This window comes from Scleropages formosus, chromosome 3 (assembly GCF_900964775.1).
Source record: "Scleropages formosus chromosome 3, fSclFor1.1, whole genome shotgun sequence".
Classification (NCBI taxonomy): Eukaryota; Metazoa; Chordata; class Actinopteri; order Osteoglossiformes; family Osteoglossidae; genus Scleropages; species Scleropages formosus.
Genome location: NC_041808.1, coordinates 4,821,590 through 4,848,314, shown reverse-complemented (window position 1 = coordinate 4,848,314; position 26,725 = coordinate 4,821,590). Strand labels below are relative to the sequence as shown.

Sequence of the window (26,725 nt, the reverse complement as noted above, 5' to 3'; positions counted from 1 at the left end):
TCCGGCATTTTAATCTAAGCAGCTTAACTTTTACCTGTAATTGAAACATAAGAATCTGTTAAATAGGTTTAAGCCTTAATCTGTATAGTGTTTATGTTAAATGTCTGGAAAATGCTCTTGAAAATGTACCTTTGGTGTCATGATCACATCTGTTTCTTCAAATGCATTCATTAATTAGTACTCTTTTCCACTGGAAATAGAAATAACAATATAAAAAAAAATTTATTTTAAGAATCTTATTCTGGTTTTGGAATAAGTGAACAAGAGACAAACCTGGTCCAAAAAATGTGACGGTCCATGTCGTCCCTGACGAAAAGGAGATTGAAATAACAGACATCATCATCAATGCTTTGTGTCTTTCCCGAACAGGTACATATTATATCCGTATTTTATATCTTAATAATTAATCTAAATGAATAAACACTTACAGTACCAGTCAAATGTGTCACTAAACTTCCTTGAAAATGAGAATTTTTGTAAGACATTCAGATCAAAGAATGAAACAGGTCTTGTCAGCTCTTCTACTGCAATCCCCCGAGATGAAGGACACTTGTGGGTTGTTTTGACTCTGCTCTCCAGATTGTCCCAAACAGGTATTTAAAAGGTTGACAATGTATATACACCGTTTTTACTTGTACTGTATTTCTACATATGTGAGAGGCTGGAATAGGGTGGCTCCTCATGTTACGATTACTCAAGTTGCACATTTTGAAACATTTTGTGGTTTATTTATTTTAATTGAACATTTGCCATTTTTCTGTTTCCGAAATTTCTGTTTGTTGTAGTATGAACGCAACTTGTTTTTACTTGCTGTGCTGACACATATATACTAATGGGCTTCCAAACAACAATTATAGGAATAGGAGTTTGTGAAGCCAGAACAGCTTTATTTTCAATAATTTTTAATTAATTTTAATTTTAATATAGCTTGAGGTGAATGGAAATATTACAGTAAAAACTCTTAAAAGTATAATTTATTCATTATAGTCCTTTAGCTATGTCCAAAATTCAAACCAAACCAATACACACACACACACACATTTTCAGAACCGCTTGTCCCATACGGGGTCACGGGGAACCGGAGCCTACCCGGCAACACAGGGCGTAAGGCCGGAGGGGGAGGGGACACACCCAGGATGGGACGCCAGTCCGTCGCAAGGCACCCCAAGTGGGACTCAAACCCCAGACCCACCGGAGAGCAGGACTGCGGTCCAACCCACTGCGCCACCGCACCCCCTACCAAACCAATAGATAAATCAAATGACATCTGTACTATTAACCTTTTCTTGATAGTTACTTAGTCGTGAAAGTACTTTAGATTGACAAATAAGTCCAATTATGAACAGACTTCTGGCAGTAAGTTCTACTTTGTAAGATGGGGAGCCAGTATACTTTTAACTCTCTGCTACCCTCTTCAAAAATATATGCAAGCAAAAGAAAAAAAACTGATGATTTTAAAAAAGAAGCAAAATAAGTACTTTTTTTTCAAATACAGTTTCATTCATTGTTTTAAAAGTCATTTATTTCTTTTAAGAAAGCAAATTACTGAATGCAGCAGGAACACGTGAAAGAAGAACTGGCAAAATTAGGTAATGTGTCTACCTGCCTTATGGCTTCTTATTAAATTTATTTTGTAATTTTATAATTATAGGATTTCCTGATAGCTAACGCTCTCATAGATCACACCTTTTAAAGCATGACCTCTTTCGCCTAGAAAGTATTTGTGAGGTTTTGTGTCTTCTTTGCAAGCTAACTGTGACAAGACCTGGAACCTTCCTCTGACGTTTCAGGTCGATGGAGAGACATCACCATCACCGGCCCAGGAAATCTTCCCTGTCGACTCCTGGTCCACGTGCCGTGCCTCTGCGGCTCCAGCATGAAGGACTACCTTCAGAGCACTATTGAGGAGAACAAGAGACGCGGGTTCAGAAACATCACAGTTTATATTGATAGAAATGGTAAATTCTGAGGCTTTTTATCTTTTCTTATTTAGACAGCAATGACTGCTTTGTCGATCTCCCTTTTTTTTAAATGTTGGCTTGTCTTGTCTGTTCTCTGATGTAGATCTTCATAGCAATTTTTGTGAAAAGCACTTTGCCAGAGATTTGATCCCTATTGCAATAAATGCCATGAGTCCTGAGAACACTCTGAAAATTGTGGTCTCCCAGAAAGAACTCTTTGAGACGATCAGAACTGAATTTCAGACCTTTTGGGAAATACATGGTAAGCGTTCCTAAAATGTAACAGATAATGCACTCCTTGTTTGGTATATACTATGTATAATTTATTTATCTGAAATACTTATTGCATGTCTCGTGTAATATCTCTGCAGGAAATTCACAGGATTCTTGTTGTTTTAGGCAGTTGCGATTTTCCAAGACAACTGATAATGTTTGGAAATTATCATAACAAAAATGTACCCACAGGTATTAATTTGCACGTCTGAGACTTTATTTAAATTAGTTTCATTCTCTGCTGATGTCTTAGCCTTTCTGGAAAGCAGACTCTGTTTTGCTGTGAAGGAGCCAGACTCACTACACCAGCACTCCAGCCTGTGTGAGCCAGCAGTTATAGATATTTTCTCCAAGAGTAAAAATCTCCTGAAGAAAGCCAAGTCTGCCATTGAGAAACACTACAGCGCCTTTATCTCCAATGAAGTGTTGGTGTGTCCTTTCATCCGCTTTGCTGGTAAGGCAGTTGAAGACCAGGTGTATATGCTCCGACAGAGTCACGGCGTGAACATGACCATTAAAGACGGTGCAGTCAATTTTAATGGTTTGGCAGTGAAGACTGAGGAAGCCAAAGAGGAGGCGTGGAGGCTGCTGAAGGAGGCCTGGGACCTCAGGGAGAAAAGAAAACAAGAAAAATTTTCAAAAAATATGCAATGGCTTTTCTACAGCCAGGATAACCGTCCAGTGAACTTACTGCCAGAAGACAACTACAACGTGGAGATCCAGTGCATGTGCCTGAAAAAGCCGGTCAAGATCAAGGGTGAGGAAGGGGAAACCTACAGTGCTGATTTGAAGAAGATGACTGCCTGTAATGAGGCCACCGGCTTGGAACACAGGCTAGAGAGGACAGAGGTGGTCGGTGAGTAGGTTTTTTTACATTTACATTTTACGTTTACATTTATTTATTCAGCAGGCACTTTTCTCCAAAGCGACTTCCAATTAACTCTTTGTAGTGTTATCAGCCCGCACACCTTATTCACCGTGGTGATTTACACTGCTAGATACACTACTTACACTGGGTCACTCATCCATACATCAGTGGAACACACACACTCTCAGTGAACAGCATGTCTTTGGACTGTGGGAGGAAACCAGAGCATGAGAACAAGCAAACTCCACACAGACTGAGTGGGGATCGAACCCATGTCCTATAGCAAGTTTTAACAAGTAAACACACTTATTCCAGCACAGTTTGCAGAGTCTGTGTGTTTGCGTGTCCTAAAGAAATATACTTTCATCTGAAAAACTCCTTAAATGAATGTGCATAAATCATAATTTGAAAAAATTAAAAATTATGTTTAGTTTTTGAAGGAGTGTCCTTCACATGACTTCTTTAAATGTATGTACTTCAAGTTTTTTACTATATAAATTTTTTTTTCATGAGAATCAGAGCTCGGTAGGTACTATCCACACTATCATTATGGTGAATTCCTGGTCCTCACATTAAGCACATTCACATCAGACACTTTATGTTCCTTTTCTTACAGCAGTGTCTGGCTTTCCTGGGAAGTGGAGTGACATGGAATCTGAAGCGTATAAGAAAGTGCCACTGGACATGGAAACACTGGAGTACATCTGGGTGGAGAGGATGTTCAGCAAAACCATGTCCAGCCACAAAATAGTGACGGTGAGACACCCACTGCTTTTAGAGCGCATGTTTCCAAAACCATCTCACACAGGTGTCATAATTTTTAAATATGGTTAAAGCAGTCCCAACCTCTGACAAATCCTCCCTTTGCAAAGTTATTTATTTTGTTTTATATTATGGAGTATAATTATTTAGTTTTGGCCAGAAGAAAGGGGTTAGCTTGAGATTCACAACTCCACTTGCGTGGCATGGTGGCACAGCGAGTCGCACTGCTGTCTCACAGTGCCTCGGGGGTGCGAGAGGATGTGGGTTCAATCTCTGCTCAGTCTATGTGGAAGTTGCGTGTTCTCCCTGTGTCTGTGTGGGTTTCCTCTGGGTGCTCTGGTTTCCTCCCACACTCCAAAGACATGCTGTTCAGGTTCACCTATAGTGAGTGAGTGACAGAGAGAGTGTGTGTGTGTTCCACTAATGTATGGATGAGTGACCCAGTGTAAGTAGTGTATCCGGCAGTGTATGTTACCTTGGTGAATGAGGTGTGTGAGCTGATAACACCACATAGAGTTCATTGGAAGTTGCTTTGGACAAAAGCATCTGCTAAGGAAATAAATGTAAATGTATTTGGGTCGATTTATATGCCATACCATAGATTTATATGCCAGCCTTTGTTCAATTAGAATATATGAAATGTTGATGTAATGCACTCATTCTATTTTCCTGTGAGATGTATGTTGCTTTGGAGAAAAGCATCTGCTAAATGAATAAATGTAAATGTAAATATAACTGTACCCACCGTTTCATTGACTGTCCCAGATTGAGAGGATTCAGAATAAAACACTTTGGAAGAACTTCTCCTCCTCCACCAGTCAGGAAGTCAGAAACCTTTTCTATGGACTCAAGCCTAGGAATGTTGACCAAGTTGTGACAAACGGCTTCTTCCGGCCTGAAGAAACTTTTTTCTCTGGTAAGAAAGGTATGTCTAGGTGTTTTCAGAGTGTCCGTAAAGACTCCCTGTGCCTGAACCCATAGGAACACAGTGTGGTACATGGATAATTCAAGTAGCCAACTTCATAAAATGGGTAAACGCAGAAGAAGTGACACCAATCTAACATAAATGATCACCTGCCCAACAGTGTTGAATTCCTTATGATACTGAGCTCAATTCAGTTCAGATAATAAATAGCAAAACAGAAATGGCAACATAACAAGAGAAATGGTGTAATGCCAAACTAACAAAATGGTAAACGGAAAACGTATTACCAGGGTCGTCAGGTAACACTATGAGTACCTCCAAAAGGATGGCCAGATCTTTCAAATCATAAGAATGCAGTTCAAACATCAACATTTCTAGTAGATACTTGGGCCAACTGCATATTCGTACAGGGAGCTTCTGGTGCGGTCCATAATGAGAAAACACATTTTCTTGCCAAATGTGTAAGGGGGAATCAACCTGCATCCCATAACGACAAAAAATAAAATTCTGGCTTCGGCTGAACAATTTACTTACAAAGCTCCTCTCCCTGCAAATCACTTAATATCTGATCTTTTATGATTGTGACAATATTCGAGGACACATGCACCAAGAGGCAAGAGTAGTTAATAGCTCATTTACACATAGTGGGCGGCCTAGTAGATAAATACGAAGATGAGTTCATACTTACTTGCTCAAGTTTTGGAGCGTAAAACACAAAACTTGTAAATGAGAAGATGAAAAATGGTCTTAGTTGGCTATTAAAATCTATTGAAGAGCTTTTCCTGGAATGGCATGGGTGACAAGAAGTATATATAGGGAAAAAGAGAAAGGGACGTTTTCTAATGGATCCAAGCCCTTTTGACTGACCATCGTTCTGTTTGTCTGCAGCCCTAGGACGAGGTATCTACTTCTATGCGGATGCATCTGCCGCACACAGGAAATGCCATTATGACGGCAATAATCGGAAGCATATGTTCGTAGGGCGAGTGGAGACAGGAAAGTTCGGCGTAGGAAGAAAGGGGATCAATGCCCCTCCTCCTGTCGACCCCAGCAACGGTGCAGTGCTTTACAACAGTGTGGTGGACAGCGTGGAAAACCCTAGTGTGTTTGTGATGTTCAACACTGACAAAACCTACCTGGAGTACTGCATTACATTCACAGAGTGAGGCACCAAAGCAGGCGTGTGTGTGTGTGTGTGTGTGTGTGTGTGTGTGTGTGTGTGTGTGTGTGTGTGTGTGTGTGTGTGTGTGTGTGTGTGTGTTGGGTTCGTGACATCAAGACAAATGCCTGCCTTCTATTTTCACCCTTTAGGAAGGTATAATTGGGGGACATGGTGGCACAGCAGGTTTGACCTGTGTCTGCTCTGTGGTGGGTTAGGGGTTCAAATCCCTCCTGGGGTGCCCTGTCACAAAGTGAGATCCTGTCCTAGGTGTGTCCCCTCCCCCACCAGCCCTATGCCCTGTGTTGCCAGGTTAGGCTCTGGCTTGCTACAACCCCCACTTGGGACAACCATCTTCAGCCACTGTGTGTGAAATTGTACATGTGCAAAAAAACATAGTACAGTTGTGATTGTTTATTACATTTTTCCTATTCCAGTAATATCAATGAATATTAGATGATGTTACTCAGTCCCACAAGCCCGTTGTCCCATCTGCAAGAATAACCCAAAGTTTTTCTTCTCGTATTGGGAGCGAAAAGCTATTTTCTACAGAAAAGTGTATTGATAACTAAGGATTCAGTTACCTCTGGGTGTGTCTGCCATTAACCAAACTTCTGCAGCAACAATGTATAATTAAAACACATGCTTGCAGGGTTTTACCAAGGTATTCAATTATATTTACATTTATTCACTTAGCAGACGCTTTGCTCCCAAGCAACTTACAATGGATACTATGGAGTGTTACTAGACCACACACCTTATTCACCAAGGTGACTCAGACTGCAACATACACTTCTTACAAGGGGTAAGTCATCCATGCATCAGTGAAATACACTCACTCCGTGACACTCACACACTATGGGGGAACCTGAACAGCATGTCTTTGGACTGTGGGAGGAAACCAGAGCACCTGGAGGAAACCCACGCAGACATGGGGAGAACATGCAAACTCCACACAAACTCCACTTAAACTCATGACAAAATACATTGGTATTGATCTTAGTGTTATTAGTAGCATTGATATGCATATTGAAACTTTTTATTTACTCCTGCTGCAAAGGTAAAAATAATGGGTTTTTGATTTTAACAAATAACTTCAAATAAATGTATATGAAAGAAAAAAATATTATGGCTTTTCATTAGTAATAACATGTGTTTGTCAGGACTTGGGTTTCCGAGTCTGTCAGACCCCCTGTGCTACCGGAAGATACAAACTGGATAAAAACAGAAAACTCATTACATAACAAATGATATATGTATACATGTGCCTGAAACTTAAAAGTGAAATAATACTTATATAAAATTTTAATGTGAAATAATGAAATGGTAGCGATTCTGCATGTGACTCTACGCTTGAGGAGGTCACTACACTGTACTGTATGATGAAATGCAGAATCTCCTGCAGGCTGGAGAAGATGTAAATAAAATGGACCTTAATCAGTAAATTGGATCATCTCATGTACAGTCACTTAGGTCTCTGTAGCCAGTTCTGACACGAGAGGAATTCCCATGACCACCCCCATTCACCACAGTATGGATGTTGTCTATCATCAAGTCCATCTCCTCTCACCTCCTAATTGTTTTACTGAAGGGTTAGAATATTAAATCACTTCACTGTCAGTTTCCTGCTTTCAGAGATAGACAGTGAAAAGGCCTAAAAACATCACAGCATCTGTCTCCTGACGATCTGACTTCTGCTACATCCACGGCACCTATGTGCCTATAGGGGGCGCCACAGAGTGGGGCATGAGCATCATGTTAACAAGACAGAAATCAAGTTGGATGTGGAAGATTTAATTTAGTTTTCTCCATATATACAAATCAAAATCATAAATCATAACAAAAATTATGCAGAAAAATTTGCATTACTGACTTCACAGAAGATGGACAGCTGGAAAACCACTCTCTGCTATTGCCAGATAATGATAAAAAATGTCTACAAGGTTGAATAAAGTTTTATATATAATCTGAGCTCCTTTAACTGTCCTGTTGGCTCCAGCTTCAGAATAAAACTATAACTCCATGTTAATATCTAGTCAGTTATTTTTCTATAAAGTTTTATTTTAGTTTAGTTTAGTTTAGAAATACTGAAAAGGAAAAGGGTATCAGCTTTTGCTCCTGGGAGGGGGTTATTATCAGGGGAAATATGAATACTGAAATGTCCTCGAATATTTTTTTACACCTGCCAATACAAAAATGAATACACCGAGAGGAAAAGAAACTCTTCTGCCTCTAAGATGGAGAAGCCATCTGCTTGGTGTGTCAGAGAGCGAAGCAGCACCGCAACCACACAGTGTGTCCTGTTCAGGGAAAAGGCAGCCGACTTGAAGGTGACATCGTGGCTGCCTTACACTGCCCGTTGAAAGGTTGAGATTAATTTATAATGACATTACATTTATTCACTTAGCTGACACTTTTCTCCAAAGCAACTTAAAATATTAAAGTACTGATAAGTATTTACTCATTTATAGAGGTAGTTAATTTTAGTGGAGCAATTTAGGGTAAGTACCTTGAGCAAGGGTACTAGATCTGGAAGTGAGGCTTGAACCTGCAACCACCAGGTCCAAAGGCAGTAGAGCTAATTGCTATGCTAGCGGCTGTGCCAATCCATATAAAACAAATAAAAACAATGAAAAACCTAACTCCACTTTATGCCCATCTGCATAAATTTTTTAAAGAAATGTGTGTTGACTGGAGGGGGTGCGGTGGCGCAGTGGGTTGGGCCACAGTCCTCCTCTCCGGTGGGTCTGGGGTTCGAATCCCGCTTGGGGTGCCTTGTGGTGGACTGGCGTCCCATCCTGGGTGTGTCCCCTCCCCCTCTGGCCTTACGCCCTGTGTTGCCAGGTAGGCTCTGGTTCCCCGTGACCCCGTAAGGGACAAGCGGTTCTGAAAATGTGTGTGTGTGTGTGTTGACTAGCAGGACTATGTGTGCGATTTTGCACATTTGTTCCACCTACTGGGTGTAACTCTGTCCTTTTCACACTATAGGAGGAGCTGAAGGAACCTCTCAGACTGATGAAGGACAAACTTAAGGCCTTTGGGCATGTCAAGGATGTGGAAGTGAAAATGGCTGTGCACATTAAGGTGAACAGAGTACACTGGCATGGCTTTTACATTGTCCGAAAATACTCAAGTGCAAGGATTTTCATCTTGGGTTTTACAATAGACAATGCTTGTTGACGTGTGTATTGACATGTACAGTATGTAAAGATCAAGGCTGTCATGTCTTGGAGCTCAGTGATGCCCTCAAGGTTTTACAACATTTAAAACACATGAATGCCACACATGGTCACACTAGAAACCACTGTTCCAGTTTCAGTACATTATTTTCTTAAAACACACCGCAGACTCAAGCCAAACAAACAGAGAAACAGATAAAGGAGGAGTTTGAGAAGCTCTTACCAGTTCTTGTGAAATGAAGAGGAGGCCAGATTGGCTGCACTGAGGGAGGAAGAGGAGCAGAAGAGTCAGCGGATTAAGGAGAAGATTGAGAATCTCATAAAAGAAATGATCACTCTGGCTTTAGCAATCAGAGGAGTGGAGGATGAGATAGAGATCCCTGATGTCTCCTTCACTGAGGTTGTCTGAATAATATGCACTTCTTGTCAACTTGCCATTTACAAAATTACTGTGAAATTTTTATGATCACAAGGTCTTTGGAGGTTCTCTGAAAGCTCAGTTTTTTACACATGGTCTATCTGTAATAGAGGCCTGGCACTCTTGCTAAACTACAGCAGATTTTAACTTTATTTTTATTTTCATCCCGAGAATTTCAACAAAATTGAGAGCAGGTGGGTAAACTGAACTTGTTGCTCTCTTCCAGCATAAATAACATGCAAGGTATTACCTAATGGTTGGTTGTCACAGAGCCCAGTGTGAAGTGGAGGATCCAGAGGTGCTTTCAGGAGCGATGATAGATGTGGCCAAACACCTGGGTTCTCTGAGTTTCACAATCTGGGAGAAGATGTTGCACATTGTCACATACAGTGAGTATGTTGTGTGTTCTCAGCTAATCTTGTAAACCTCTATATGGTCCAAAATGAGTTTCATTTAAAAAAAAGCCATGGTGACAGAATATAAACTCAAAGCACAACAGGAACCTGCCTTTATAAATTAGTCTTTAACTTTGGATGACCTTGTTCCTGTCTAACTTTTCCATTTTTCCTCATTCCCCTTGAGCACCGGTAACAATGGACCCTAACACAGCAACGTCGTCTTTGGTGATATCTGATGATCTTGCGACGGTGAACATAACTAGTGACGTCCAGGATGTACCAAGCAACCCAGAAAGGTTCTACCCCAGCGCATGTGTCCTGGGCTCTGAGGGGTTTTCCTCTGGGAAACACTGCTGGGAAGTGCAAGTTGAGGACAGGACCTTCTGGGCATTGGGTGTGGTGAGCCAGTCCAGCGGGAGAGTAAGGTTCCTGCATATTCAGCTGGCCGCAGGTTGTTGGGTCATCCACCTGAGAAAGGGCAAGTACGCAGCGTGCACAACCCCATGGACTCCTCTCACACTGAAGAAGAAACCCCAGAGGATCCAAGTTCAGCTGGACTATGATGGGGGGAAGGTGTCCTTCTTCAACCCCACTGACATGTCACACATCTACACTTTTACAGACACTTTCACTGAGAAACTGTTTCCATTTTCCTCTCCATTGGTGAAAGAGAAAACACCTCTATCATTATGTCCTCCCAGTATCAAAATAATAAAAGATCCCGATGAAGGTAACAGTGTTTGAAGATACAATTGGGTGTTATATCATGGAATCAAAGTGGGTAAAATGTTAATGCAAACAACAGAAATCTGAAATAAATTATAATGTTAAATGTTATACAGTGTAACTGCTGAATTGTGTTTTGACTGGAAGTTACTATTTGTTGTAAAGTTTTAACTGAGAAATAAAAGAATCATGGCTTCACCACTGAAGGTGTGAAACTTTCAAAAAATATTATTTCAAAGGGGAAGTAAGAATTTGTGAAAACACTTCGACACATTTTGACAATAAAAATAGTATGATTAATAGATCATCTGAAAACGTACACTTATTCAAAAATTAAAAGAAACCACATTAATGCGAAAGTGCTAACGATGTTTTGGAAACGTTTTTACTTAAAGAGAACCCCTGTTTATCCAATCGCTGGAGATGAATCGCAACTAGCTCCTCCCCTTTTTCGGAAAGCTGAAGGAGAAACGTAAAATGTCCGTAACTTGATCCATCAATCTTTAAGTATTTGAACCAATCACTGGCAAGAGTACGTGCTCGCTCCTCCCCTTCGCATCAAACCTGAATATTTATGCCGCTGACTTGAAGTGTCCGTAAATTTGGTGCTCCAATCATAGTTTAGAATTTTCAACCAATCATTAACAAGCGAACGAACACTCCCATCGCCTTTGCTTTCAATGATGAATATTTAACGACACGGAAAAACGTCCGTCAATTTGATACTCCAATCAGCAGTAGGAATCATCAACCAATCACTGTTGAGAGAACAGGCATACCCCTCCCCTTTGCTGGAACGCTCAAACAGAGCAGCGTCGTCAGGGCGCCTGAACGCAGGTAGGAACGCGATGTACTTTTTACATTAATTTCATTTTTGTCTCATGTCTTTTTCCTGTTTTAGGACCGTCGTTGTGCTGGTTGTCTGCTTTTCCCGACGGTGTCAGGCAGCAAGTTGGGTGTCAGTCATGTAGGTTGTGTGAAAGCCCGAAGAGGACGGAACTCGAACTCGTGGAATTGTCCAGAAATAAATAACGTAAAACAGTCGATAAGAGTCGGGCCCGCGGAGGTGTGAATAAAGCGGTTTAACTTGTAGAAAAGGTGAGTGTGCCGCCGGGTTCTGTCGCTTCTCACACGCCTTTTCCCTCAGCAGTGACACTACCTGAGGCGTTTTGACACACCGAACAGGCCGCAGCGCTACCAGCTGCTGCTAACCGACAGCTAGCAGCAGCTCTACCGTTAGCCGCTGACTGACTAACCAGTTACGATACCACACTATTGTCTCGTCTACTTCCTTAAGCAGCCGCCGTTTCCCGCGCTCTGGTTGCTAAGCGTCCTTACTGGGAGCTGCATGCTAAAGGCTAAGAGCTAAATGCAGTGCCAGGGCTCGCCTCGTCGTCGTTGTTATGTAACGTTACCGTCCGTTGGGTCCAGAACCTGCTAGTTCTCTACCCAGAATTCCTAGCTGTAAAAGTCAGAGTAGCCTAGCACGTATCAGAGGGTCCACTTATATTTGTTTCATAACCCGAAGGGTTGTTGGTTGAGTCCCACTCCCTGATATTGCAGCTGTGCTGTGGGTTTTGGTTCCTGTCGGTGTAGTAAAATACCCAGCGAGCTTTGCAGTTTGGTCAAAAACTGTAGTCACTTGGATGAATTTTTGTCGCTGGTCTGTTCATGGGTCTACAGTTGAGTTATCACAGTTTGTTTTGTGGTGAAGAACTATCCCTCAGGAATGCAGAAGCGTAGTGTTCAGGAAGGGTCTCAAACCCCCTCTTTCAGACCCATTTCTCTCCTGGTCTCCTGACTGCTGCATATGGGTCCAACACCATCTGCTAGTATGATTATCCATGTATTTGCTGTTTTTGTCCTTCGTATACACAGCTACTTGAAGGATGTGAATCAGTGACATGGTGGTATCGGATTAACAAGCTGTGCTTTGATAGTCCTGTCTGTGTTTAAGCTCTTTCTCTGTAGTAAAATTAAATTATTTATTCTGAGTTGTATTACAGTGGAGAAAATCATTTAAATATTGATGATTGATGTTGAGGTGCTGGGCAGAAATGCCAACTTTATTACTGGGTCTTTGGTCTCCTTTCATCCCCTGTATGTGAAGGTCCAGGATTTGAATCCCTCTTGTAGGTTTGATCTTTTTGGTTAACAGTGGCTGTGCATGTGTGCAGAAGAAAGACTCTGAAGCTGTGAACAAGGGGGTGTTTCAATGAAAACTTTGACACCAAATCGTAATGTAATGAAGATGGATTAACAAAATAACCTATTTATTTCAAAGGAATTTTCACAACTCTACAACATCGGCATTTCCAGTTGATACTGGAATAAGAGGTATACATGTCATTTAGCAACAGGCAGTTAATGCAAACATTTAAAAAAAAAAAATGTTAACTTGGTGCTACTATGATAGCATGGTGACTGCATAGTTTAATGGTCAGAAATAAAGGGGTGTTTGTTATGCCTACTTTAACATTTTCTTTTCCAGTGTTATTTAAAGGAACACAAAGTTGTGATCACCCACTTGAAACTGCCAGGTTAGGTGAGACTCTGTTTCAAATTATTGGATTAATTACATTACTGTTTATTCTGGCAGCCCAGTACAGGAGAGTATCTGAAGTTTCCCCAAACTAAGGCAAGACTGTAATCCAAACTTCTGAAGTGTGTTCCAGCCATGTTGAATGTTTTTGTCTTGCTAGTGTTTGGATTTGGAAACTCTGGGTTGCTTCCTTAAGCACATCACTTCCCATCTTGCTAAACTATGATTGGCTGATTCTGTTGGGGAGGAGTTTTGCAGTTGTTGCCCCAGTGGCAGTAGGGTTCATGTCCTTGGCTTTCTTGCATCGTGAGGTCACACTACGTGAGCTCAAGAGACAATACGTCTCTGGCTCGACTGCAGGAGACTGACGCTTGTCTGCATGAAGACCTTTGGGGAACTTGTCTAGATTTTCACCCCATTGTCTCAATTTTATTCACCCAGTCTGCAAATGCAGTTACACACAAACACAAAACCACAAACCATAATCTTGTGTAGATTTTTTTCATTTCAAAGAAGCTGCAGAAGGAAGACATTGTGTGGCATAAACAATTTACATTTATTCATTTAGCAGATGCTTTTGTCCAAAATGATGTACATCTCAGCAAAAGTATAATTTATGCATTGCATTAAGAGAAAGAGACATAGCTGCAGACATGTGACTCAAGTAAACCTAGTTTACCTACCACTTTCTGCACCGAGGTTCATCGTTCAAGTAGGTGCATTAAAGGCTTTATCTGGTGATGCTCATGAAGTTACGGTGCATGCTTATTTACACTGTACATGAGCTGGAGAGATCTTGGGCGAAATGTGTCTGGAAAAGGTGTTTTCAGACCTTACTTGAATGTAGAGTTTCCACAGTTCTCGGTGTGAGGGGAAGGCCGTTCCACCACAACGGAGCCAGAAACGAGAACCTCCGAGCTTTACCTTTTGTGCGCGGGACCACCAAGCGAGCAGAAGTAGATGAGCGAAGGAGTCTAGCTGGGGTGTAGCAGTTGATCAAGACCTGTAAATAACTGGGAGCAGTTCTATTGATGCATTTGTAGACAATAACCAGGGTGTTGAATTTGATTCGGGCAGTTATTGGAAGCAGATTTCCAGTCCCCCCCCCACTCCTTTCCTGAGATGTGGTGTGTATCTGTTGGATGATTGGCTGTGAAGTGCAAGCGGGAGGCTGCTGGAGAGGGGTGTTTGACTACTTGTGGCTGTAGCTGAGGCATGGATGTGGCAGTGTGCTGCTGAGCTGTGTATGTTGACTAATCGTGAAAAGGTACTCTGCTCAGAGTGGTAATTGAGTATGTAGAGGTGTGTGCCACCTGAAAGGAATAACTTACGATGCTGTAATGGATTCATATTCTAACTGCCTTTTAATTTTCTTTCTTTGGCCAGGTATGTATGTAAAACTGTTAAAGCATGAACATTCCAAGCCTTTTTAAAGATTAATGGGTTTTATTGTATTTCCAATTTGCACCCCAATCTGACAAGTATCATTATACCTGAAAAGATGGGAATTCCTCCTGGCTGTGCACTCAGCAGCATTTTGCATGCAAGATCTCAACTCATGTTTTTTGTTTTTTTGGTTACCATGCCAACATGTGTTGCAAAAAAGGGTGCGAACAACCTCCGAAATCCCGAGAGGTGCTTGCGTTCTTCCCATGCACCTTTTTTGGCTGGAAAGCAAGAACTGTAGATGTGGGGAGTGATGACGGGCTTCGTCGTGACTCTGCCCTGTTGTCATTATTTTAGGAGTGTCTAATGCATTGCACCACCATTGCTTCTCCAGGCAGCACAGGGTTCAGATAGTTTTTGGATTCTGTTCTGTGTGTTCATGGGGGTGGAACTGAAGCAGTTGTCTTCACTCTCCTTCAGGTCCTGTAGGAAATTGGTGTCAAAAATAACAAAGGTAATAAATGCAGCTGTTCACTCCAGCCGATCTGAAAGATTTGGCATTTCGCTTGATTGAATAAATGGCCCTTGGCCTGGGGGTGAAGCGGAGAACCTCAGATGGTCTGCTTCATGCAGACACTAATTTGACATGTTAAGCCATGTTTCTCAGGCAAGAGTTTTGTGCCTGTATCATCCTATATCATTTAACTATCAGACTCAAGCAGATATGTGTTCCTGAAGTTGTTGTCAAGCAGTTAGTTTTGGGTGGGGTGATTCTGCACACTTTTAGACTTTCTTCTTAATACTGACCACTCTGACACTCCTGCCACATTTTTGCTCTTTGGAGGGTTTCCAAAACTGAGTGTGAGTTTTGTGCTCTGAGCAGAGGACATGTTGCCGCACGCTGTAACAGCTCAAAAATTCAAATAATTGTAGTGACGCAATGAACGACGCCACAAACTTCAGTGGTGGGAACTTGACATGAGGTGGTAACTTAGTTGCTTAACTCACCCATGAAAGTGTAAGTCTCACACAGCCCCCAGTGTCCTGAGAACTCGTTGATGATAAACTAAACATTTGGATACTTGTGGTGATTGAAACCAACCCCACCTTTCCTTATGATAGCGATGTATCGTCCCTCTTGGCAGTCTGGGAATGGAGGCCTCTTCCTCACTTTGCTGTTTTCATATCTGTCAGATTCAGTGCGTTCTGCAGCTGGGCTATGTTTATGGCTTGCTGAATCTCACACCTTTTGGTTTTGTGGCACTGTGGTCTCGAGTGCTTCCTCTCAGGTTGTGAGACTCCTGCTTGTGTTTTTACAGACCTTGCATCTTTTCTCAGTCAGACCTGGTTTCCCACTCCCTAGTAGATGCAAGTGTAGATGCCCCCGGTTGAGTGGGGCCCAGACACGCTCCCTGCTGCGGCACGACTTGTGTAATCTTTGGCATTGGGAAATCTTTCTCACTTCAGCCCACTTTTTTCTTTTTTTTTTTTTTAAAAAACCTATTTAATGTTCCTCTTATTGAGAGAACCTTAATACAGAAATTTGGAGGATGATACTTAGAATTGTGGTCTTGTAGGAAACCACTGACTTTGTTACTTCAGGTTCTGGTGGTTTCTTCCACACCCTTTAAATAGTGTGAAATTTGCGTGCTTCAAAAATTTTTTTTAAAACCCCCCCCCCCCCTTTTTTTTTTTTTTTTTTTTTTTGGCCTTGCTGTTTCCTGTCACTGGAGGACTCGAGGTGTGCTGAGCCTGGAGCAGCAGGGAGGGTTCAGTGAAACAGGCCCTTGACCTTAAACTGGGTTGGAGAAGCCTCTGTTTTGAGTGTGGGGCTCGTTCGGTTGCTGTTTGCTCCTCAGCAGCAGGTATACGTCGTGTTAAATGGGAACACGTGATGTAAGAGGGTGATGAGAAATGTCTGCTGCGTACAGGAGAATATCTCAGCTGGTCAGGAGCATATGATGTGTAGCACTTAGAATTGGTGTGTCGCTTCAGTTTGCCGTGTGCCTTGCCAGGCTGCCTATGTTGCTCCTTTGCTGGTGCTAAAGCAGCTGCTGACTATGAATTGTCCAACCAGGGCACGTGGTGAGATGGACTGCAGCTGTAGCTCTGAGGCTTGTTGCATCACCTCTGGTGCAGTGACCAAACTGGGATATAAAAGTGTTTGGATACTTGTTTAAGATGTGTTGTGTTCTGATGTCACCACAGTCCTCCTGGTCCAGCTTTTTTACAGATCAGTAAAGGCCAAATGGCTCGTTGATCCCTGGGACCCGTTGCGTAGGTAATACTCTGTAGTGTCTCCTGTTTGCCCCTTTGCCTGATTTATCTGGTACTAAGTCTATTTTTGAACTGGTGTAAGGTGCTTACCACCAGGGCTGGATTAAAGGAGCTTAAAGCAGCCCCATTCACAGCACTGCAAGCTTGCAGATGAGCACAGTCCAGCTACTGCACGCCAAGAAGCTCTTCCTGTAAGCAAACAACAGAAGCTGTATAAGCTGTGGAGTCACCTCAGCTACAGTTTGATTGGAAAGTGGTCTTGTAAAGGATCATGAAGGAACTTTACATGTCTTGTAGGAAATCTCATACACCATGAGACTGATGTGCAATGATCAAGGAGACAGGTGTAGTCTGGTCCTAACCATGAGACCATATGGGTGGAATATTGACAGTGGGTTAAGTCATTCTGCAGATTTTCAGCATTAAAAGTTTGCATTTTGGTTTAATATTGCTTAATATTAATATTTAATATTCTTCCTGTAGCCAGGCCCTGGCAGCGCCCTGCACCATGGGGGCGTTTCTGGACAAGCCCAAGACTGATAAGCACAATGTCCATGGGGAGGGCAATGGGCTGCGCTTTGGCCTGAGCAGCATGCAGGGATGGCGTGTGGAGATGGAGGACGCGCACACAGCTGTGCTGAGCCTGCCACAGGGCTTGGAGAACTGGTCCTTCTTTGCCGTCTACGACGGACATGCCGGGTCCCGTGTGGCCAACTACTGTTCACAGCACCTGCTGGAATGCATTACAGGCAGCGATGGCTTTCGCACGGCCGGCCGGGCTGAGCCCACTGTGGAGGCTGTCAAGAGCGCAGTGCGTGCCGGCTTCCTGCAGATAGACGAGGACATGCGGGGCTTCTCGGATGCCCAAGGTGGGCCAGATCGCAGCGGCTCCACGGCCGTGGCTGTGCTGGTGTCTCCGAGCCACCTGTACTTCATCAACTGCGGCGACTCACGGGCTGTGCTGAGTCGCAGCGGACAAGTGCGCTTCTTCACACAGGACCACAAACCCTGTGACCCACGTGAGCGAGAGCGCATCCAAAATGCCGGCGGCTCCGTCATGATCCAGCGGGTGAACGGCTCACTGGCCGTCTCGCGTGCCCTTGGTGACTACGACTACAAGTGCGTCGATGGCAAGGGTCCCACGGAGCAGCTGGTGTCTCCTGAGCCCGAGGTGTTTGAGATCCTGCGATGCGATGAGGATGAGTTTATGGTGCTGGCCTGCGACGGCATCTGGGACGTTATGAGCAATGAGGAGCTGTGCCAGTTTGTGCGCTCCCGTCTCGAGGTGTGGGACGACTTGGAGAAGGTGTGCAACGAAGTGGTGGACACCTGCCTACACAAGGTAGGAGTGAGTGCAGCTCTCCGCAGAGCTGCTTGTTGAGGGTTTACTGTGTTCAGTTCTAAACCTCCAAGTTTACATGGGCCTTGTAGTGTCTATGTACCAAAACTGTCATGCTATGCTCCTTGTGTTGCTTGCAGAACATGGCTTTCTGTGAGTGTACGAGACCCATTTCTGATTGCTTTGGGATATGTCCACCCCTTTCCCCTGTTATTTCTAGGGGAGCCGTGACAACATGAGTGTGGTGTTGGTGTGTTTGCCAAACAGCCCCAAAGTGTGTGAGGAGGCGGTGAGGAGAGAGGCGGAGCTGGACCGGTACCTGGAGAGGCGTGTGGAAGGTGAGAGAGCCACAAAAGTACCGTTGTACTTTATTGTAGTGACGGACGAGGGACTTCTGGCTGCTGTGATTTCCCATCAGGCTTTCTAAGCACACATTTGTGTGTTTAACTCCACCTGCAGAAATTGTGAAGTCTGCAGAGGACAGCATTCCTGACCTGGTTCATGTCATGCGCCACCTCTCCACAGAGACCATTGCCAATCTGCCACCAGGGGGTGGCCTTGCTAGCAAGTAGGGAGCACTTCTTGAAACATCCTACTCATAAGTTGAAAGAACTGAAATTTCAGTGAACTGTGCTTTATATTTTGGAGACATGACACTTTTGTCTCTTGCAGGCGCAGCGTCATTGAAGCTGTGTACAACAGACTGAATCCTCACAGAGATGAGGATGGGGTGAGTGACCTTTTGTCGCTGATTTCACCACGGGCACATAACTCGGCAGCCTGCTGACATGTAGGTACACAAATGGACAAACTAGATTCAGGAACACCTTCTGAACACAGGCAGATCTAATGTTTATAATGGTCAGGCACTCCAATTGATCAGGAAGGCAACTACAGCGCTGAGGTGCACTGATTTTACTGTAGTGTCAGCTAATAATCTTTACGATACAGTGGGAATCCCACCCCCACATTCTGACATGTAAAATATGGTCCTCCTAAGATTCCCCCCCCCACTGGAGATGACACATTTTGATTATCTCCCAACAAATACTTAAATGCTCATGTCCTTACTTTTGTTATAGACAACATTCTACAAGCTCCGTGAAATGATACCACACGTTTTAGGGTGTGACATGATTCAGGAATATATCCAGAATTTTTTCTTGCTGGATCTGAGAGTGTTGTGGCTTCAGCATGTCCTGAAGGGTTGGGTAAAAACGAAAGTCTAAATAGGGAGGTGATGGATCTTAAATTCTAAAGTTGGACCAGGGCATGTTTGTATTTCTCCTGGGATGAACTTCACGTGGTTGAAATGATGAAATTAAAGTTTACATTTGAATGTAAATGTAGCTTCTGGGGCTTGGAGTGCTAACTGCTGAGGGATTCTAATGCATGATTAACACAGCTACAGTCTAAAGTGGCTACAGTGGACCTCTGAGGATCATTTTGCTGCATTGGGTGATGGTTACCTACTAAGCCAGGTAGCTATAGATCATTAAAAAAAAAAACTGCATTAAAACTGTGGTTGTTGAAGAAAACATTACCTGCTTGTTTTCCCACCGTAGCACATTTTCTATTCAGCTGCCAGTGAGATGAATGGCTTCTGCATGCTAAGGCTTTGACCAGTTGGGGGTCATCTTCACTAATTTCACCAACTCCTCCCATCCAGTGGCTGTATAGGTAGCTGCCCTTTTACACCCAGTTTAACACCTGCTCTGCCACTGACCCTGGGCTCTCACATCAGGATGCCCAGGAAGCTGATGGAGGCAATACCGCCACACACCTGCTGGAGGCGCTGCGCCAGTTCCGTATTAATCACAGGGGCGAGTACCGTCAAGTACTGGAGGGGGCGCTGTCCACGTTCCAGCAGCCATGTGAGGCACAGGCAGATAGCCCCTCCCCTGACAACGAGAGCCAGGAACCTGCCCCTGCTGCCACGCCCATTGGAGACCCTGAGGGATCTCCTTCAGGAGCTCCTTCACCCACTGCATGACCTCTGAACTTGGATGCTCCGCCTGCACCTGCTGCATTCCAACCTAGCCAACGTACTTCCTTGATTACAGGCCCCGGGGCCTCGTGGGACCCTTCTGATGACATCAGGGGGCCCCGTGCAGATCTTCTGTTCAACAGGACAAGGTTTCATGGCTGTGAGAAGTAGAGAAAAACAAATTCAAGTGAAACACTCAGTCTTCAAAGGACCTGTACTGGAATGCAGGGGACGATGGCTGGACCGCCTTGTTCTGGACTCTGCTGACAGACAACCTGGGGGAGGAGCTTCCAGGAGTCGCAGTCCAGGGAGCTCTGAGACACTGTAGTCTCTGCCTTCCTCACACCTGCATATTGCACGGCTTGTTGACCGGTCACGCAGACGTCTTTGGCTGAGCTTCCACGCGACCACATGTCGGACACTGTCAACAACTCCCCTGAGCTCGGGGCGGTGCATTCTGGTCCTTGTAGCGCCACGGGGGACTTGAGATGTTTAACAGGCACTCTGTAAAAGTGGCGGTAATTTGTAAGTTAACAAGAGGGTCGGTTCTGCGACACAGTAAGCCGCAGCAGTCAGTGTGTACTTTGGTGTTTTCCGCAAGGTGCGTATGGTGGTGTGTGCTTGCATTCCAGGTGTACAAAGGACTAATTTTCAGGCTGTTCCGCGTTGTCCTGTCGCATGCCATGGGAGACATCTGGAGCAGCAGTTTTCTTTTAAGTTAAACCTTTTTTCATAGTGTGAGCAGCATAAGGGAGGTCCTTGCTGGATTGCCGCTCTTCTCCTAGAGTTCATTAACAAGATTGTCTTTATGGTTCACCTCTTACCAACTTCTGTCACGTCATTTTTTCTGGTGCACATTGTCATTTTAGACCCGTGGGGGTGGGTCTCCTTTTTTACTTCACTTTGGCTCTGTGTACATTGACCAAAGCCTGTGTGGTCGAATTCTGTGTCTGAAGGAGGTCTCGTATGATGAGTTAGAGCTCTGTCTAGGTGAGTGGGCTGAGGCTGGTGCTCCAAGCGAAATGGGTGGGACAACTGCTGTACATTAGAAATGGGGGGGGGGGCAAGTTAGGTCGAGATCTCGGTACAGGGAGAAGGAGAAACTTCGATCGGGGATGACTTTATTCGTACTCATTTACCAATCGCTAATAAAACAATCATTAAGTGTCTTGTGTTGGTGTTGCCCTGACTCGCATTTAATCGCAATAAGATGCCATGCTGTATGGTACGCCACCTGGGGGTGATGACCTGTGCTTCCTCTCTGCTCAGATTGGTCCAGTTCACAGTGAGTGTGTTTTTCACAAGGTGTGTACAGTGTATGAAAACAAGTGAATGTTAAAGGGTGGAATGTTCAATAATTGTTACTCACACTATTGTGTCATGAGAATAAAATATTAATCACTAAATTGTGTGGGGGTTTTCTTTTTTGGTTCCTCCCACTCTCCATGCTCTGGTGTACATTTTCAGTGGCCCAGTTCAGAAACTGGTCAAGACTGGGTTTGGGATAAGTTAGAGGATTGTTGAGGGTGTTACCATGGCAGCGAGGTCTCCGTGTTATCCCTAGACACTTGGATGATGGACTTCTAAATTTCTTCTTGTGGTTCTATTCTGTCCCTAATTTTTTTCCCCTTTATGTGGCCCCTAAAAGCAGCGAGCACTGTGTCCATTTTCATCTTCCATCACATATTTTTTGGTACTGTGTGTGTGTGTGTGTGTGTGTGTGTGTGTGTGTCTTTTCTCTCACTCTGCTCTCATGCTCTTCCTTCTCTTTCTTCCCCAGAGTGGTGCCGACCTTGATGAAACGTGGTAGGACCGGAGTCCCCGACCCAACACACAAACATGACTAATTCTCATTAGGGACTTCCGGCGTCTTTCTCCTTTCCCTGGATGGCAGGAGAGAAACAGCGTAAAATACAGATGGCTTCCCCCCCCCAAAACCCTTAACTGTTGCATATAAATTTAAAAAGAGGTTTGAGTCCTAATTGTATCACATTATTTAGGGCTTTCAAAGAGAAAGTGGCAGTGGGATTTCTGCTGAGACTGGCTTCATACCATAGTAACACCACCTGGAGCTGCATGAATGTGGTGCTTCCTCCGTTCTACTCGGAGGAATACTGAGAACTGTTCCAAAGGATTCCGGGATGCTTAGGACACACTGGTGTCCTTAGTGGAGGGCATCTGTGGGCCGTGTTCGTACCATCCGAACTTCACTTCCTGTGAAAATGCAACACGGCCGTGATGCCTTCCCTAAAGAAGCTTTTCTCGCATGTCGGTAGGGTTGGGGGTGTCTGTTCCTCTTGCTCCTGGGAATTGTCCACGTCCTGTCCACCTCATTCACAATTTGCTCTCCCGTTGGCTCTGTTACCCTCCCCCATACACTGTCACTACATGGATTCGTATACCAATTTGCCTTTTTGTCACACAGTATTTTAATATTGTTTTGGTTTATGGTACAGAATTTGCTTATTTTCATGCATTTTGGAAAATACATTTGATAAAGTGTAATTTAAAATGTTGGTTATGTTGAAGAAATGGATTGTATTGCGGCTGAATGTAAGTTTGCATAAAAAGATTATGTGAGTAAATCTGCTGAAAATGATCTTGAGGTGTTTGTTGAGGGCGGGACTTTTTGTTGGGCAGCATCTTATTGGTATGTTGACAGTCTGGTCATTGATTGTGGGATAAATCCCTGCTTGCATAAGTGTTCAAAAAAAAGGAAAAAAATCCATATTAATGCAACTGGAGAGGTAAAGACTATTTCAAGAGCACAGTGAGGCTGTGCTGTAAAAACTGCACCCCCTTCACCTTCAGCTTGGGTCTGAATGAGTTGGTCTTGATGTGCATTGGTACAGTTTGTACCACTAAGGGGGAGTTCAATGACCAGCAGTCTACTGTTTACCAGTGTATGTTCAAGGGTTCCTTATCTGACCAAGTCTTAAGCGTTCACACTTCAACCCATAAGGTGGAGGACTAAAGAGTCACCTCACCCCCATCACAGTTAGTGCCTGTTGAATAATGAGTTCTTCAGCCTCCACACACAAACACAAGGGTTACACTCAAGTCCCTCACTGTGTCCTTCAAGCCCTCCATCAGTGTGTGGAAGTGACTAAAGCCCTCAGTGTATCCTGGATATGTGATTAACAGAGCTCTTCATGAGTTATTAACTCCACATACAGTATGAAGAGCTGTGTGTCTCTGATTCTGTAAGACCGTGTGACTATCTGCTGAGCGGCTCGTTACTCGACACCTTCAACCTGGTCACTAGCTGATAATGACATTATGAGGTGAGCCTAAAGTTCAGGTATCGTGGCACGTACATCAGAGGAAGGCTGGAGATACAGGAACTGCTTCATATTCATACCGGACACCTTCAGCTGTAACGGGAAAATGTTGATACTAATATTGGACCAGATGATGCTTATTAAACACCTTTGCCTTCCTACTGGTTGAAATGGACTTTGTGGGTCTCTCCATACAGACAGACACCTGCAGACTTTCGATGGAGAAGACGGGTCAGACATGTACCATACGACTATTATTGACAGCTTTTATTATATGTTTGCTGTAATTTGGTTTTTACATCTCCAGTTCATTCCTGTTGAGTGCACATTTTACATTTTTCAGAAGTGAAAAATAGTGTTGAAACAAAATGAAACTTTACAGTGATATTTCAGTTCAGAAGTTTGAAGAACATTCATTACATTTTATTCAGTTAGAGATACCTTCACTGGACAGATATTCGGAGCTTCAGCATTTCTGCCATCATCTTTTAAACAAGGAGAGAAAAATGGAAACAGTTTCTCAGTGGAAGTGTAAAAGTGTAGATGTGTGACATGTCAGTGGGGTTGAAGAAGGATACCTCCCCCCGTCATAGTCCAGCTGAACCCGGATCATCTGCGGTTTCTTTGTCAGTGTGAGGCGTGTTGGTGGTGAGGTGGATGCCACATACTGATCTCCATTCCTCAGAGCAACAACCCAGAATTCATTCTTTGGCCCATATGTGATCTCCCCCTTCCTGTTGATAGACTCTCTGACACACGACACAGAGAACTTCTTGGTCGTCTTCACAGGAGAACAGAAGTTTCTCTCCATGGACACTGCAATGAGATTCACTCTTCTCCGCAACCTCTGACTGACTTTTCTGCTTGAAGTAGGATTCGGTAACATTCTGTAAAACCAAGTTGACAGGAGGCTTTTCAGCAGAGGACCTCCTTCTGCACAAGGGACACCTTCTAGAGCTCTTCTGATCCCAGTACTGCTGCACACAGGATCTACAGAAGCTGTGACTACATGGTAGAATAACAGGATTCTTGAAGATCTCACAGCAAACGGAGCAAATGAGTTTCTCATTCAGAGACAAACCTTTAGCTGCCATTTTACAGACTCTGTTACTTCCAATATCTCCGGATGAGTAATCATTTTCGCAGAAATTCATTTTGACTTTGGACTCAGACCTGACACACCCTTTGAAAGGAAATCAGAAAAAACACTCTGATAATACAAACACATATGCATGTGAGGACATAGCTGGTAGTGCGGTGGTTAGAGGTACTGCCTTTAGACCCAGAATTTGAGCCTCACCTCTGGCTGTATTCCCTTTAAGCAAGGTACTTTCTCTAAATTGCTTCAAAAAAATTACCCAGCTGTATAAATGGGTAAATAATTGTAACCTCACTAGTGTAAGCTGCTTTGGAAGAAAGTGTCAGATAACTGTAAATGTTAACCTCTACAAAAAGGTTTGTTACTGTTTCCTAAATATGGAAAATTCCATTGCTAGTTTATTGCTATTTGAGTAATTTTCATCAGATAATGTCAAATAATGATTTACATATATGTACATATTTCAGTAATTTCTTCTGAAGTTTTAATGATTTACTAGAGCAGTTTTGCGAGCCCCCCGACAGTCCGTCCTGCTGCCCCCTTGTGGCACAGAGGAGTCGCTGCACCTCCTTCACTCTGCAGTGTTCTGAACAGGGCTGCAGGCACACAGGTCACCACCAGAGGGCGCTATGAGTCGGAACACACCTGTCACCTGTCACCTGTCTAAGTCTCTGTGTGCAGAAGGACCCGACTGTGCCTCAGTCCTTCAGGAGTTTAGTGCTACCTGTTCACTCTGCTCCTGATATCACTCTGTTTTACTCAAATCATCAAGTCAGTGATGGGATGAGTGACCCTTTGTGAGTAATGTATCTAGCAGTGTAAGTCACCACAGTGAATAAGGTGTGTGGGCTGATAACACTACATAGAGTTCATTGGAAGTCACTTTGGAGGAAAGGGTCTGCTAAATAAATAAATGTAAATATAAATGTAAGTCAAAGTGGCTTTTTTGTCATTTCAACCATGAACTTACAGTACACGGGAAACGAAACAACATTCCTCCAGGGCCATGATGCTACATAAGACAACACAAAGCTATTGACACAGGACTACATAAAGTGCACGTGTGCAAGACGTGTGCAAAACAGCACAAGACAGTACAGTAATTACTAAACAAAAACAATAACCACTTGAAAAAATGGAATAATTGCTGTAGATACAGACATACAAAGTAGCAGGAAAGAAGTTGGTTAGTATAGTAGATTAACAGTGTAAAAAATTGCAAAGGGGGTGGAATGATGTGTGGTCTCTGTGTGAGTGAGTGTGTGTGTGTGTGTGTGTGTGTGTGTGTGTGTGTGGGTTGGTGTCAGTCCAGGGTATTGAGGAGTCTGATGATTTGGGGGAAAAAACCGTTACACAGTCTGGCTGTGAGGGTCCGAATGCTTTGGTACCTTTTACCAGACAGCAGGAGGGTAAAGAGTTCGTGGGGACCATGCTGCTCTAAAACCTTTCTCCAAAGTAACTTACAATGTTAAGGTTACAATTATTATTACATTTACAAACTCACAACTATTTATCCAGCTGGGCAATTTTTTTTTTTTTTTTAAATCAGAAGAATTCATGGTAAATATGTTGGTCAAGGGTACCACAACTGGAGGTGAGGATCAAACCTGCGACTTTTAGATCCAGAGGTAGTAGCTCTAAGCACAACAGTACCAGCTGTCCTGTTATTCTAATATTGGACAAGCTGGTTTTTATTTCAACCTTTGGCTTCATACTGGATGAAATGGACATCATGGGTCTTTCCATGAAAGGGGGGTGCGGTGGCACAGTGGCCCTGGCTGGACCCTGCACTCTGGTGGGTGAGGGGTTCGAGGCCTGCTTGGGGTGCCTTGTGATGGACTGGCGTCCCATCCTGGGTGTGTCCCCCATGCCCTGTGCTGCTGGGCTAGGCTCCAGCTTGTCACAACACCACTAGGGATGAGCAGCTTCAGACTGTGTGTGTGGGTCTCTCAATGCAGGTAGACACACCTCCTGTAGACCCTCAATGAAGAAAACAGAAGACATATTCCACACACACTTTCAGAACCGCTTGTCCCATACAGGGTCACAGGAAACCGGAGCCTACCTGGTAACACAGGGCATAAGGCCAGAGGGGAGGGGACACATCCAGGACAGGACGCCAGTCCATTGCAAGGCACCCCAAGC

The 26,725-nt window shown here is 43.7% G+C and overlaps 1 protein-coding gene and 1 pseudogene across 4 annotated transcripts; both read left to right on the top strand.

The window, feature by feature from the left end:
• The first annotated feature begins 3,750 nt into the window (after positions 1 to 3,750).
• On the top strand, positions 3,751 to 10,687 carry LOC114910177 (E3 ubiquitin-protein ligase TRIM39-like; annotated as a pseudogene).
• A 741-nt stretch (positions 10,688 to 11,428) lies between these two features.
• Positions 11,429 to 22,785, top strand: ppm1bb (protein phosphatase, Mg2+/Mn2+ dependent, 1Bb). Of its 4 annotated transcripts, XM_018747375.2 has the most exons (7): positions 11,461 to 11,506; positions 11,571 to 11,767; positions 17,358 to 18,216; positions 18,434 to 18,551; positions 18,673 to 18,781; positions 18,886 to 18,943; positions 19,958 to 21,606. In XM_018747375.2, exons 3-7 carry the CDS (start codon positions 17,383 to 17,385, stop codon positions 20,204 to 20,206), a joined length of 1,368 nt encoding a protein of 455 aa, XP_018602891.1. In that variant the 5' UTR covers positions 11,461 to 11,506; positions 11,571 to 11,767; positions 17,358 to 17,382; the 3' UTR covers positions 20,207 to 21,606. The 4 variants fall into 4 exon arrangements, with proteins under 4 accessions (XP_018602902.1, XP_029106357.1, XP_018602912.1 ...); XM_018747386.2 differs by lacking the exon at positions 11,571 to 11,767 and having other exon boundaries at positions 11,429 to 11,506; XM_029250524.1 differs by lacking the exon at positions 19,958 to 21,606 and adding an exon at positions 21,981 to 22,785 and having other exon boundaries at positions 11,453 to 11,767.
• Positions 22,786 to 26,725: the final 3,940 nt, after the last annotated feature.

Coding starts and splice junctions, on each gene's coding strand:
- ppm1bb (XM_018747386.2), top strand. CDS start 17,383: ATGGGGGCGTTTCTGGACAAGCCCAAGACTGATAAGCACAATGTCCAT. Junction 18,782..18,885: donor GGGGGTGGCCTTGCTAGCAA/GTAGGGAGCACT, acceptor TGTCTCTTGCAG/GCGCAGCGTCATTGAAGCTG. Junction 18,944..19,957: donor CTCACAGAGATGAGGATGGG/GTGAGTGACCTT, acceptor CTCTCACATCAG/GATGCCCAGGAAGCTGATGG.